Source organism: Emydura macquarii, unplaced genomic scaffold (assembly GCF_026122565.2).
Source record: "Emydura macquarii macquarii isolate MOO-44397 ecotype Brisbane River unplaced genomic scaffold, CSIRO-AGI_Emac_v2 contig_1119, whole genome shotgun sequence".
Lineage (NCBI taxonomy): Eukaryota > Metazoa > Chordata > Testudines > Chelidae > Emydura > Emydura macquarii.
Genome location: NW_027131256.1, coordinates 8,851,340 through 8,866,539, shown reverse-complemented (window position 1 = coordinate 8,866,539; position 15,200 = coordinate 8,851,340). Strand labels below are relative to the sequence as shown.

Here is a 15,200-nt window from a genome sequence, read left to right as displayed (position 1 = left end):
TTTCTGTTTTTGCTGCTACCAAATGTACTCTTATTTTAAATATTTACACCTATCTGAGGCAAAGGGTCAACTTCCTGGATCCTTCTACAGATAATGAAGAGCATGCTTCAAAAACTCTCTTCTAGTCTGTTGCCATTTACTGTTAACTTTAAATAAAGAAAGCAGTCTCCACAACACCAGGAAAAAACAAATTACAATAAAATATTTACAAACATAAAACTTCTAATGGGCTATATACAAAACAGATTCCTCAATGAACAGTACGAGAAATTACTAAAAGAACCAACACTTCAGATATAGGAATACCAAAATAAAACTATGTGGAATTCTCAAAAACAAGAACCTCGTCCCTGCCTATATGCTTAAACTAAGATTACCCCAAATTTGGCCTGTAGAAATGGAGATGTTATCCCTGGATAGCCTAGCAGACAAACCCTTAGCTTGATCTGTAATTCACTTTGTGAGAAGGACAATTCAACCATCCCCAGAGGAGCCCAAGACTTTGCTTCTCCTTCAAAAGATTTTCCTCAGTTTGCTTTAACTGACTTTTCTTTTCTCTCAGGAAAGTTTCTGTGAGCTGCACCTTACTAATTTCTTGGCATCTGGTATGTAGCCACCTACTATGGCATAGCACCAGCCCACTGAATTCATAATCCCAATTGCTGTGTCAGAGATAACCTTCAATAACCACAAGGTAAAGAAAAAAAAATCAGAAAGATATATACATTTATATGCAAGTACACCAAAATAGTGAGCTAACCATTTACAATCATAGGAAGAGTAAAAATTAGCTAGCCTTTCAAAAGTAATTTCTATAATATGACAAAGAAACAGAAAAAAATAAAAAATTATTTTAAATAATTAAATGCAAGAAAAGTAAAGCAACCATCTTATCAACAGTAAACACACTTATTTCTCTAAATAAAATCCTATGCTAACAGATACCGTTACCTAAAGCCTCTTTCTGCTACTCAGCTATGCTGGCGGTATGCCAGAGCAGAAAAGAGGATGTATCTAAACTACAAGGGCTACACAGCAGCATAGCTGCGACACTGCAGCTACGCCATTATAATACAGACACTCACTATAGAGATGGAAGGGGTTTTTCCATCACTGTAGTCAATTCTTCCATTGATCTAGTGGGGTCTACACTAGGGTTTAGGTTGGCTTAACTACATCTCTCAGGAGTGTGAACTTAAGTTTTAGGTGGAGACCTGACCACACGTGACTTTTACTTTTCCAAGTGAAGACAACTGGATCTTTCAATCTTAGAGACTCAACCCACAAGCCCGAATACCCACTGTGATGTGACCCTAACAGCATTTCAGTGCAAAAGGGCAATGGTCTTCCTGGTATCTGGTAGTGAGTTTCAGCTGGCCTGACCAGTTCAGTGTTCCCACCTCACTAATGTCCTGTATCTAAATGGTGTCATGTAAAACATACTGATCATTAATATCATTGTGTGGTGCATGTACAGAGAGCAAATGCAAACCTACAAACATATTGGAAGTTATGTTCTTAAAGTTAGCCTGCCAGGCAGGGTTGAAGTTACCCTACCCTAGACAAAGGAATGTGGTTTCGCCACCTTGGAAGTACTTCTCCAAGGTACATTAAGGAAGAATGGGAATGCATTTACATAAGAGGTAAACAAAATCATCAAGGCAACAAGGGGAGAAGATAATCACTCAGCATAACAGCAGGGTGAGGAGACTGCAGGAAACTGATCTATTTGCATTGTATATAACATCAGTCAGGAACCTCCCCTATCAGACTCCAGGGCACCTTTCCTCACAGCAGGGGCAATTAACTTTGAGAAGGATACTTATTTTCAAAAGTTCAATAAAAGAGAGGGACAAAGAACCCCAAGCGCTTTTTCTCCTGAGACGGCAAAGGAACCGAGCACTTTGTCTTAGAGGAAAATCCTGACCAGCAAGGTGATCAGCCATCTTGCTGGAAGGTAGTGTAGTAAGAATCTGATCTTGAACCAAAACTGTAATTTTGTTAAGTCTTAGCCTCTAGAAAGCATTTTTCACTTTGATCTCCTTGTAACCATTTCCAACTCTATCCCTCATACCTGAACTCACTTAAAATCCTATCTCCTTCTGTTAATCAACTAATTTTACTTTCAATCTAAAACATTCGAGTGCTGGGTGCAAATTGAAGTGATTGTTAACTCAAGTTAAAGCGATAAGCTGTGAAGTCTGTCTTTTTAGAGGAACAAACCAACCTTATTATTCCTCTGAAGGGTCCACGAAAGAGCTGGACACTGCAGAGCACACTGTTTTGGGAGAATTCGGGAATGGGCGTGTGTTGGGGTCACCTGGCTGGTAGTATCTAAGGCTGGTGGATAGCAGAGTGTGGCTGGGGTGTAACAAGCAGGCTGCTGGGATCACAGTTGCAGAACCAGAGCTGCTGAACACACAGTCACTCAGTGCATACTTGTCTGTTGGCTCTTGGAATCCAGGCTGTGAGCCACAGTAGCAGAGCATTTAAGGCTCCCACGGTTACATGGCAGGTGGTGTCACAGACCCTAACTGGTCTGGATTGCACCCCAGAATGTGACACCCACCTTCACTTCTCCCTTCCTAGGCCGCTCCAAGTCCAAACTCCACTTTTCCAAACCAATCACATGCAACCCACATTTCTCTGTGCACTCAACAGTCTTGCTCACCCACCATGACTCCTTATAGTGCCATTAGCCCACAGGTACCCACCCAGACCCCACCTCCCACACTTGCTCCCCCCATAGCACCCATGGCTCCAAACATATTCCTTATTGGAGCCCTGCTCCTTGAGTATTTACCCCGCCACCATGTGCCTATACTTTCCTAACACATGCACATCAATATTTTTAAGCCAGTGCTCCTCAAACTTTTCCTCTCTCTCCCCCCCCATTACCAGTAACAGAATGTGTCTCTACACACACACCCACCCACCCACCCTGGGCTGGGAGCAGGGGCCAGTGGCTGGGAGTAGGAGCTGGCGGCTGAGAGCAAGGGCCAGGAATAGAGCCAAGGCTGAGCTGCAGCTGGAGGCAGGGCCGCAGCAGGGCTGGGGGCAGGGTGGGGCTGGGTGGCACTCCCTCCTCACCCCCCCATGGGGGCTGGCCTCCCAGACGTTTCTCCATGTGGCCCGCAGTTTGGGGACCACAGTTTTAAGCTATGGCAATGCTTAGCACTGGCAGATATAATATGTAACAATACGTATATACAGAACAGTTGATACATATAACTTTTAAAAACTCAGCAGGGTAGGAATGAAGAGGGGCATGTTAGGGAACTAAGTATGGAGGAGCATGTGGTGCAGCTGGCAGCAGGGATGGTTAAGGGAGAGCAGGGCTATGCCAGGGGAAACATGGGGGTGATTCAGGATATGCACAGAGTAGCAGCAATCTGAGAATCAGTGGAGGATACATGAGGAAGCGCCATCTACATGATTAACTGCAAACATTCATACAAGCTTGTTAAAAACCTGGGAAACGTCCACACAAACTTCATTAACTTTGAGTTAAGGTTGTCTGGCTGCATAGTGCAGCAACTGCGTATTGCCTTCCTTCACAGTTTGTTAAGTCAGTCAAACACCCCATTTATATTTCACTTCACAGCACACCCGCAAACCGATCGATCTATGACACCAACACACACTCACAAATTTCAACTCTAACTTCTACGTAAACATTTACAAGAGGTTACCCATTCCCACGGCTTTTCCAAAACGTTACAGAAAAACCAACTGCAAACAGTGCCTGCAAAATGATACTTTACCTCACACACACCAGTCCAAGGCCACATACAATGAAATTTATGAAAGTCACTCGTACTCTATATTAACCATCAAAACACAGGAATATAAACAATAAACATGGTTGGAATTCAAGGGTGACTGCTGATTATTCAGGATGATGGTGGAGGTATGTGGGCTGTGGGTAGTGGAAAGGAAGCGACTATAGCTGGGAAGGGAAATGGATGAATGAAGCGTAGATGGGGCTTTGAATGATTTAGCTGCTTATTTCCTTGGTTTATAGGATTTACATTGCTAAGCCATGCAGTCTACATAATTAACTCAAAGTTAAAGCTTCTGGTCTGTATCATATATAGGCTTGGAAGGATTAGATATTATTTGGTAAATGTCGATTTCAGCATGCACACATAAATCGACAAAAAATATTTTCTTTAATAATAATCAAAATTTACAGATATGCAAAGACTTTATTGATCAAATCCAGTGATTGGATTAGGCTGGCTACAAATGGACTAACAAATGAACAGTAAGAGCATGTATTATCATTTAAAGATATTTTACTTTGTCTATTTTGACATGTGATGTTGACAGTTTGTGTTTTAACAGTTTATAAAGCTTGAGCCGTTTGAATTTCAATGTCTACTGTCATTAAATAATTGCCTGACCACCACCTCCCCATAATTTCCTGCGACTCTGAACATTTAAATTGATAAAAATCTTTTAAAAAATACTTACAAACAATCAATACCTATTGAAATTTTAAAAAAATAAAAATCAAATTCTGCCAGAAAGTGGCATAGAAAATGGCAAAAGAGTAAGCCTCAGTGTCGTTGGCCAAATTTTCTAAGGTTAGTTCCTAAAGGCCAGGGCAGAAGTGTATAGGCAGTATAGCTTGCAAAGCGCTATTTGCACTGTGGGTAAAGACTCTGTCTACAAATGCGTCATTGCAGAACATTTAAATCAGCACTAAATTCAAATGAAAAACATAAATGGGATTTCTGTACTAACTGCAGCCTGATCATCAGATTAAGTAAAAATACAGCTTAGCAAATGAACAAAATGAACAAACATATTTAAAAACTTACTCGAGCAGCAGAAGCAAAGGAGTCAGGGCCATGAGCTGCATTTCTTATGCCATCTGTTCCAAACATTGCTCTGATGCTGCCCGGGGCATCAGAACGAGCCACACCAGAGTTTGCAGGCCCCAGTAACTTTTTCCACTCAGACACAGCATCATCTCCTAAAATCTCCATGGCAACAGTGGGACCACTTGTAATAAACTGGAGAAGCTCACTGCAAAACAGAAATGCAGCAGGCAGGGAAATTCACCATACAGAGAACAACAAAATCTATGGACTGGTTCTCAACTCTCACTAGCCGTCATAGGAAAGGGTAACAGTACACAGCACAAGTTATAACACAAGAGGGTGTGTAGCACCAGGCTCCGGTGGAATGCTTGGTGGAAAAGGCAGGGACAGTGGAGGCAAAAGACTATTGGTGAGCCATTCCATCCTTCCAGTTGTACTCCTTCCACAGTGTAACCACATTAGAGTCTCTTGGGTGGGCACCACTCGTGAATTTTTCCTCATTAAGACAACATGAACACACCTATGTGAGACCACTGCCCCCCCTTTCATCAACCTCTAAATCCTCTTATCTAGTACTTGTCTCTACAATTTGCCTCTCTCTCTCTCTCTCACACACACACACACACACACACACACACCCACCCACCCCCTGGGTATGCTCCCTCACATCTGTGAGAGGCCCTGCATCAAAACTGTGGGTTACCTCAATATATCCATTACCCTCTCCACCATGTGCTTCTTCCTCCTATGAGACAGAGGGGACTCATCTCTGCCTCTCACTAAAATGGAAAACAGAATTCTAGTGAAAGAGGTCCCTATTAGCCTTGCTCTGATTTCGGCATAATCTAAAATAATGGTGATTAAGGCAAAGAGTAAGGTAAAAACTAAGAAAATATACTGTATATAATTTTATAAATTATAATTTCTTATTTATTTAGCACAGGCAATATGCTCAGTACTGAACAAACCACAGAGATAAAGACAATCCCTTCCCTGCAGTCTTTACATTAAACAGACAGACTGAGAAGTCAGTATACACTGGGAAATGCAGAGCAGGGAAAAGAAAGTTGTTTGTTGCATTTTGTATTTCAAACTCATAATTTCTTGGTATTGTGGAAGTCATCAGATATTGGGGGGGATTTGAATAAAGAGAAGGTGGTGTTAGGAGAACATAAAGATTGCATGGTTAAAGACTCAAAAAAATCAGGAAAACCCAAAGTTAAGTTTGAATACATGTAACCTTAATTCTGCTCCCTTGAACGTATGCATCATGATATAACATTCAGTTACACAGTCACATGCTATCATCTCTGCAGCAATCCACCTCATTCAGTTTGAAGGCTGGACACTACACAATGAATGAGAAAGCTGTGAGAGTTTTTTTTTAATTCAGTTATTGTAGGCACATACAGACACACAAGAGATAAACAACTTTTGAAAATCTCATTTCTAAAAAAACCAAAACTACTATGCAATCTATGTATTTATGTTAATACATGTGTAAAATACAAAATTTAACATTCTTAGCATTTAATCCCCAAGAAGTTAATAGCCACTTTTCCCTGCTATTCAGTAAACTTGCATTAACTACCTATTAAATAAAAAAGTCCTGTTTATGAAACACTATAATAAATCTCTAATAAAATGCTATATGTAATTGGATATGAGAATTTATATTTTATCAGCATGAGGATACTTTTTCGCTTCACTTACTGTAGCAAAATCCCATACAACAGATGTCAGGTATTACTGGATGGCAGGCAGAGTATATCATAGAAAGTGAATAGAGGTCTTAAAGTTTCTCAGCCTGCCATTAGTTTAGCAATCCATGATATAATGAAATAACACTGCAGATAGAATTCTTGTTCATTTATAAACTGATTTAAGCAGACTTGCTCAGTAAAGAAAAAACAACAACTCTTTGTTTTCCAAGGATCTACTAACCCCAGCCTTCTTTGCTAATCAGATAAAGCCTAGTTGTAAATAACAAATAGCATCCTATCCTTTATGCACCCTAACTAAACTTGATGCATCAGGAAACTGAAAAAGATTTTAGATAGATACATACATATGCACACAAATATATAAATATTTTCATTCAGTGTTCATGGAGAGATTAAGTATTTCATAGTTTCATGCAATATGAAACAGCAGAGCCACACAGAGGTCTGTATTTTGTCCAGAATCAGCCTTCCATAAGACATAAGAAATGATTAGGGGGCTGGAGTACAGGACTTATGAGGAGAAGCTGAGGGAACTAGGCTTGTTTAGTCTGCAGAAGAGAAGAGTGAGGGGGGATTTGATAGCAGTCTTTTAACTACCTGAAAGGGGATTCCAGGGAGGATGGAGCTAGGCTGTTCTCAGTGGTGGCAGATGACAGAACAAGGAGCAATGGTCTCAAGTTGCAGTGGGGGAGGTCTAGGTTGGACATTAGGAAAACGTTTTTCACTAGGAGGGTGGTGAAGCACTGGAATGGGTTACCCAGAGAGGTGGTGGAATCTCCATCTTTGGAGGTTTTTAAGATGCAGCTTGACAAAGCCCTGGCTGGGATGATTTAGCCGAGGTTAGTTCTGCTTTGAGCAGGGGGTTGGACTAGATGACCTCCTGAGGTCCCTTCCAACTCTATGATTCCATGATTCTATGTGCCCCAGGTGCTACACTTTGAGATACTTGTGCTTTTGGATGTTTGCTACCAGAAGGGTATCCAGGACTGGATGTTATTCTGGAATTGTCACTGCCTGTAAGCCACACACTGTATCTGGAGATTCTCCCTCCCACACTTTTTACTTAGGGTCATTTTCACAAATCATAGTGTGGATGCACTCATTGGAGCTTGATGAGGCATGGGAGTGTACAACTAGGCACCTGACAGCTGAGTCCATTTCAGGAAGAAGTTGGATCAGGTTCCCACACAAAACTTTGCAGAATCCCTTGAAACTTAAGCCCATTTCTGGTTTTGCCACATTCTTGTAGTGTCACAGGCACGTGAAATGAATGCCATGCACTGTAAAGAAAGTTCTTCAGGACAATCTTTTCCTGTACAGTAAATGAACATATGAACCTCAAAAATATGCACCTACTTGTAAAAGGGCTTTGACTGATGGTCTACATGGAGATCCATTGCTTCTTTCCTAGAAAAGATCCAAAAAACACTTGCATGAACCATTAATGAACAAGTCTGCATGAACGTGTCTATATGGGAAGTTTCTTTCCAATACCAGGTAGCTTGTGGGTGGTTTATGCTCTAAAGCATCGGGATTAATATACCTTATACATTTTTATCATAACCAGTGCAACTCTGACTATTTCTTTTATCCAGATAAATTGATAATCCTCTGGGTCCTCATTGGAATTCTATTAAGCTCTTGGCTTCTATGGTATTTTGTAGCAATGAGTTCCACGTTACATGGAACTAGTTACATGTTGCATAAGAGTATTTCCTTTTACTAGTTCTAAATGTGTTGCTTTTCAAACTCACTAACTGTCCCTATGTTTTTGTATTATGACGAAGGGCATATAGGAGCATCAGAGCCACCTTCCTTGTACCATCAGCTATTTTCCAGTTTTCCTATTCAACCTCAGATTGGACATGCTTGTTAATCAACGCACCCAAGATTTTTAATTGCAGATCAACAGCTAATCTGCCTCACTGTAACTGGTTTACTTGCCCAGACTATACTTTTGTTGAGATGCCAAACAGACTTTTTGCAGCTTGGTTTCTACCTAATGTTTGCAGGTGTTACAGGGCACAAAATATCACACCGCTCTCCAGATATCAGAAGGAGGGGTTTTGTTTGTTTGGCTTGGTGGTTTTTTTTGTTTTGTTTTTTTTTAACATGGAGAAAGTGTTTTCTGCCAGTACTTCCTGACTTTTGGAAACTCACTACAGCCTCGTGTTTTCCTATAGGTACCCAATTGGTTTGTACCTATAGGAACCCAGAAACTCCTGTGGCATTAAATACAAAACCCAACCTGCTAGCGATAACCTAATCCCGTCCTCTGTCAGCAGATCCCCACTTGCAGAGCATGGAAAGCTGCATTCATCTTGGGCAATGAGTTGGTCTGAAAAATGATTAGCTGAAGAGACTGGAGAACTGAGCTAACAAAGCAGGCTTCTGTCCTTGCTTTCATATCTAAGCAATTGGTTCTCCAAAACATGTAAATCAAGTTAACAGAGTCTGCCAGGTGAATGTCAGCAATAAACCCCTTTTAAAAAAAAAAACCAAAAAAACCAACAGAAGCTGAAGCGGTTGTGGACAAGCCAACCTAGAAGGATATTTGGGATTAAGACTTTCGCATTACTACATGCTATCACTATAAAAATATGCAAGCCCAAGGGACAAAGTACAGGGTCTTGTGAAAGCTGCAAATATCCAGCCACCATTTTAGATTCATCCAACATCACTGTTCATTAATAATAATTTTTAATTTTGCAGGGCAGGGGATCTTTCTAAACTAAAGGTAATAAAAATTTAAAACTCATCTAAACTGCTTGGATTTCTTTTCCTCAGGGTGAGCTAAATCCAAAATATATAAAGTGGTTCAACATAGATTCAGTTATCATCAGAGAAACTGATATATAAAAACAAGGAAGCACCCTGTACTCCAGGAGCATGGTGCCCAGACAGCTGAAGGAAAGTCAAGCCACAGAATGGTTCCTACTGATTAGGAGAAACCTGGAGGGTTGAGAGGGCTGCACTCAAGAACTGGAACGGTGTGGCAGGTTCTGGGGACTGGCATAGTTGCAGATAGCAACATGTGACTATTGGAGGAGTGGTCTACTGCTGTCCTACCACTACCTCAGAGGGCAGAAAAGATGAGGGAATTCCTCCCTGTCTTGTCCTGGGAGCACAAGATGCAGGAGTAAGAACCCTGTGAGGATGATTTTTCTTCTCAAAGAGACGTTGAGTAGACAGATATGACACAGCCACAGCTGAGAAGCAGTGCAGTGACTTCGGAGAATTCTTTCATGGTAGATCCACCAACTCTACCTATGTTCTTTCCCCGGCATACCCTCTCTCCAAATTTTGCTGCTCAGGGAAACGCCGGGAACACCATGTAGGGGATTCAGAATCCATGCATGGGCTGACCCTGTCCTGATTTGGGCCGTATAGCAGAGCAACACAGGTTGTGGCTTGTCTGGGGACCTTCACAGCCATGGCAAAAGGAACAGGTCTCTGTGTTCCTAAAGCCAAATCAAGAATGTGGATTTACTGCAAGGCAATATCCAACCACCTTTAGAGAATTATAGAATAATCAGCAGCTCAGTTTGCATTATGAAGTCAGGTAATTTGGATTGGGGGCAAAGAAACATTATCTGAAAACTAAATCCATAATATTGATTTAAGTTTAATAAAGGCACACACTATATTTACTTACAGTAAAAGCCCAATGACATTTGGATAGAAAATTTTTGTATTACTCAGACACTGTCAACGACCAAGTCATGGGCAGTCTGGCCTAGTGGTTGAGCATGGCCTACACTTAGAGCTGAACCCAGACAAGGCAGTTCCAGGAGCGAAGGCCCAGGATTGTAGCCTGGGATGGAGCAAGGCTAAAGAAAGCAGAGCCAAGGACAGGACCAAGTGCAGCTGTGAGCTAAGAACTTGGAGCAGCAACTGAACTGCTACTGAGGTTAAGTATCAGCCCACTCACTCCTTCAGCCAATCAGATGGCTCAGTCAATCAGAAGCTTCTATCAGGGCCAGCTGCACTCTGGATTGCCAGGAGACTGGCTCTGCTGCAGGCTAGACCCTTGACAGACATCCTGAATTCTGCACCATGTGAGAAACCTACAGATGATTGTGAAACAGGTTCTTCTTTTCTTTGCTACTCAGTGGAATAGATGTAATGTTCTGAACAACATGAAATAACTGGAAGAATACACTTCAGGACAAAATAATCAAGTCCAACAGGGAACTTTAACAGAGCCTTACCGTGAAAGTACCATCATTTTGGCTTTTGTTATTGTAAATCCAGCATGAATAATTATATCGATTAGTTCTCCAATCTTGGGTACTGCATCAGGTTTAACCAAAGCGAGTGTTCTGAAAAAGCAGAAAATTTTCATTCTTTGAGGAAAATACAAAGTTAAAGTTACACAAAGAAAAATCCCTCACACAAGAAAAGACAGAAATGCACAGTTACAGTCATCCAAACAATTTTGCCTCAGTCTTTTTCTGACCTTCTGCCCTGCACATGCATATCTTTCATGTATGATGGAGGCATTAAAACCTTAAAATAATATTTGCCTGTGGCATGGTCAGCCGTAAGTATGGGATCTCCGTTTCATCTAAAATGTCTGTAACTTCAGATACGGTAGCATGTATCTATGCCAAGTCTCACAATAGGACAATCCTTTTATAACCAAAATCCCATGGAACTCTGGGAGGCTGTCCTGAATGTGGTCACTTTTACCGATGAGATATGAAAACCTACCTTTCTGGTGAATGCACAGCACTTTGAGATCCTTAGATAGAAGGGGCTATAGAAGTGCAAATAGTATATTTATTTGATTTATAAAGTGAACTTATTTCACGCTGGAGATTGAGATATTTTCTCATCACATCTCCTCACCCCCACCACACTCCCACAATACAAGCCTTAACATTCCATTTGTTCTCTTTTCCCTCTTCCATATCTGCCTGTTTATTCACACTGCTCTTTATGCATAGAATGACCTTCTGATCAACAAGCCACTACTCTCTTCCTATTCAAATCCTTCCTTAAAACTTGCGCTTCTTCCACAATGCTTGTAAAAAGTGACATGCTAATTTATTATTTTGTATTATAGTAATGCCTAGAGGACCCATTGTGCTAGGTGCTGTACAAACACATGAGCTATAATCTCTTCCAAAGAGCAGATAATTCTTCCTTTATCCTGCCTGTTTAGACTATCCCTATTTTAGGGATAAGAACTATATTATGAGAGAGATCAAAACAGAAACCTCTAAGCTATCCAGTTCATCCAGTCTTCTCTGCAATTATCTTTTACATACTAGGCACTTGGGAGCCAGGATTCTTTTAATCATTCTATTTTGTATAGCACCAAGTGTATTGTCACTACTAAACTCATTATTAATCATAAATAATAATAAGCCCAACAGGAACTCTGTAAAATGGCACTGTGTGCTTCCATTATTTATTCTCACAGTGAGTCAGCATCAAATGTGCTCAGTTTACAAATCAACAGATGATTTATTTAACTGCCTGTACCACAAACTCTGCCTGGAATCTGAAAATCCAGTGGGGCTCTTTCTGTCTTTTACACACCATCTCCGGCAATGAAGGATATTCAAGACTGAATGGTTCCTTTATTGCACTGCATCTATATAGAGAAGGCAGATGATGTCAGTTTACTCATTTTATTTCCCAGCATATTGGAGAAGAGAGGAAACTGACAGTGCCGTTCCATTTGTTCTGATCACTAAAAGACACCCCAACTGCAGATGCTGTGGGAACAAACAGCACTTTAGGCACCATCCAAGGCTTTTACAGAGAATAGACACAGAAAATGTTAGAAGGGAGGTGGAAATTAATCTGACAATCCTAGTAGGGCAGAGGAAGAGAGAGACCTAAGCTGCAAAATTCTGAGCCGAATGTGAACTTCTTCAAAGATCAGGAAGCTCAGATCTGTGGATCTGATTAAGGTGCATGTCATTGGAAACAGTGAGATAAAGCAAACAAGATTGATTGGCTAAGACTAAAAAGGATCAAGTTGTTTGACTAGGAATTTCAATCCAATTTGAAGCTAGCATTTTCCTTCAGAATGTTTGTTTGGAGGTTGTTTTTTGTTTGTTTTGTTGTAGTTATATAGACTATTAGAGAGCAGGGGCTTACTCCTAGAATAATATGTCCTTATCTTTGCTGATTTCAGATTTTGATAGTAGATCCTGAATTGCTAGCAATATGCAGTGAAATACTACACGGTGAAGCAATTAACTTCAGTACTAGCTGAAATAAGCATCTGTCAGGAAGACTTTTTTCCACCACTGGTTTGTAACAGAATTTTCAGTGTGTGTTTCATGGACATGTGCAAGGTAAAAAGAGCTATGATCCAGCATGGTGAGGGCTGTTCCTGACATTTGATTTTGATTCATGTGATCTATTTGTAGTTTTAATTAGCAATATGTTTTAGGGTTCTGACATGTCAGTCCAGACAAGTGGATTATGGAACAGTTACATCTGGGAACAAAAGAAAAATAATTAAAACTTGATTCAGGTACTGTGTGTCACATAGTTCTTTTGAATGTGAATCTCTTCTGGTTATTAAAAGAGAGATGGTTGGTGATCATAGGAAGGGCATCCGGGGCATAAAACACAATGTATGCTGTGGCTAAAACTGTGGGATTTATTTATATTTAATGGAAGAACTATTACAAATACAAAATTTTACGTTGTAGAGGGGAGGAAATATTAAACATGGAAAATGACGGGAAGCACATTAATGACTTACCAAATCAATAAAATATTTTGGTATTTCTGGTTTGTTGTGAATATGCTAATAATATTTTTAAACAAGTTATGGTAACTGAATACACTGAAAGGCATGCGGTCTTAAAAAAAATACTTGTCTGAAAAATGTTTACCTAATTTTATAAGTGCCACCTAAGATCACTACAAGTGAAAGATTGAGTGGAATTTTCTATTTTTTCCATTTTATTTATCTTGTGCATTTGACAGCATTGTGTGTTTAGTTAAGTTTCCTTGTTTGTGTGGGTCGTTCAACTAGCAATAGTGGGAAGGGGGAAAATAAAAATAAAAAGTATTTAAATAGACAAATGTGGTTGTAAAGCAAAAAAAAAAAAAAAAAAAAAAAGTGGGACTCAGAGGCAAGTATAGAACCTAAAACTACTTTTAAATCACTTTTTGGAACTGGATAGATTTTAAGTTGACTGTCCATATGAGGAACATTTTGACTCAGAGACTATAAGGTCAGAAGGGATCATTATGATCATCTAGTCTGACCTCCTGCACAACGCAAGCCAAAGAACTTCACCCACCCATTCCTGTAATAGACCCCTAACCTATGGCTGAGTTACTGAAGTCCACATATAATGATTTAAAGACTTCAAGGTACAAAGAATCCACCAGCAAATGACCCATGCCCCATGCTGCAGAGAAAGGCGAAAAACCCCCAGGGCCTATGCCAATCTGCCCTGGGGGAAAATTCCTTCCCAACCCCAAATATGGCAATCAGTTAAACCTTGAGCATGTGGGCAAGACTCACCAGCCAGACAACCAGAAAGAATTTTCTGTAATAACTCAGAATCCAACCGATCTAACATCCCATCACAGGCCATTGAGCATATTTACTGCTAGTAGTCAAAGATCAGGCAATTGCCATCATACCATCCCCAACTTAAAGTAAAATTATAAAGAGAAAAAGGACTATGTAAAAATTGACTTTTTTTTTTTAAAACGTACCAGATCTGTTCACTGTGTGTTTGGAGTCACGCTGGTTAATTTTATTGACAAAAACAAAGGCCCCAGTTTCAGAAAGTACAATATGTTTGATGTGCAGATGCCTGTCTAGCCTAGGGCACTCATTGAGCATTTTGCACATGCTTCTCTAGTGACCAAAGTACATTAAGTTTTCTATACTGGAGCCTAAGCGTTTCCTTCTGCTAGCTGTATGGGCTGTGCACACCACAGAACAAGATGGGAGATTATTCTGCCTCATGCATCAACAGCAAAATTGTCCAGCTGCAAGCGCTTTATCTTTGGTGATGCTCATTTCATCCTCTCTTGCAAAACTCTCTTTCCCCTTCTGTCACACTAAGGACTATCCCTAGCAGACAACTCCACATAAGTGACCACTTACCCCCATGCAAAATAATCTTTTTTAACCACTGAAAGCTAATCTCTGCTAGGAAACCAGATTTTGCTGATCCCTTTGATGATTGCCTAAAATAGGTTTCAGTGCACATTATTTGGTCATTCTGGATAAATTATAACACTATCTCTTCTACAGCTGAAGGTGGGCATGGTAAATATTAACATCATTTTACAGATGGGGAAATGGGAGATTCAGGGCTTGTCCAGAATGAAAGTCTGCACTGTTTTAAAATATACAAGAGTATAAAGCAGTACAATTTTCCTAGCATAACTGCATCCACAGTGGTATAAAGGTGCTTTATACTACTGCAGCTATTCCCATACAAGGAGAATAAACAATTCCCATATAAGGCACCTTTATACTGCTGTAATTGCTTCCACACTAGGGGTTAATCAGGTATAGTACATCATTAAAATTTACACCTTTAACCAATAAGATTATACTGGTAAAAAGCTGTATGTAGGCCAGGCCTAAGTGACTTGCCCAAGGTCACACTGCGAGTTGATTCATAGAACCAGGAACATACATAACTAG

At 40.3% G+C, this 15,200-nt stretch overlaps 1 protein-coding gene across 2 annotated transcripts in view; it reads right to left on the bottom strand.

Moving 5' to 3' along the window:
- The window catches only part of NME7 (NME/NM23 family member 7), a 131,637-nt gene that overhangs the window by 75,194 nt on the left and 41,243 nt on the right, over positions 1-15,200 (bottom strand). For both annotated transcript variants that reach the window (XM_067546118.1, XM_067546119.1), the window contains exons 4-6: positions 10,765-10,875; positions 7,910-7,960; positions 4,827-5,034 (exon numbers count right to left, since the gene is read on the bottom strand). In XM_067546118.1, the coding sequence (XP_067402219.1) occupies positions 4,827-5,034; positions 7,910-7,960; positions 10,765-10,875 (370 nt within the window). The remainder of the gene's footprint in view (positions 1-4,826; positions 5,035-7,909; positions 7,961-10,764; positions 10,876-15,200) is intronic.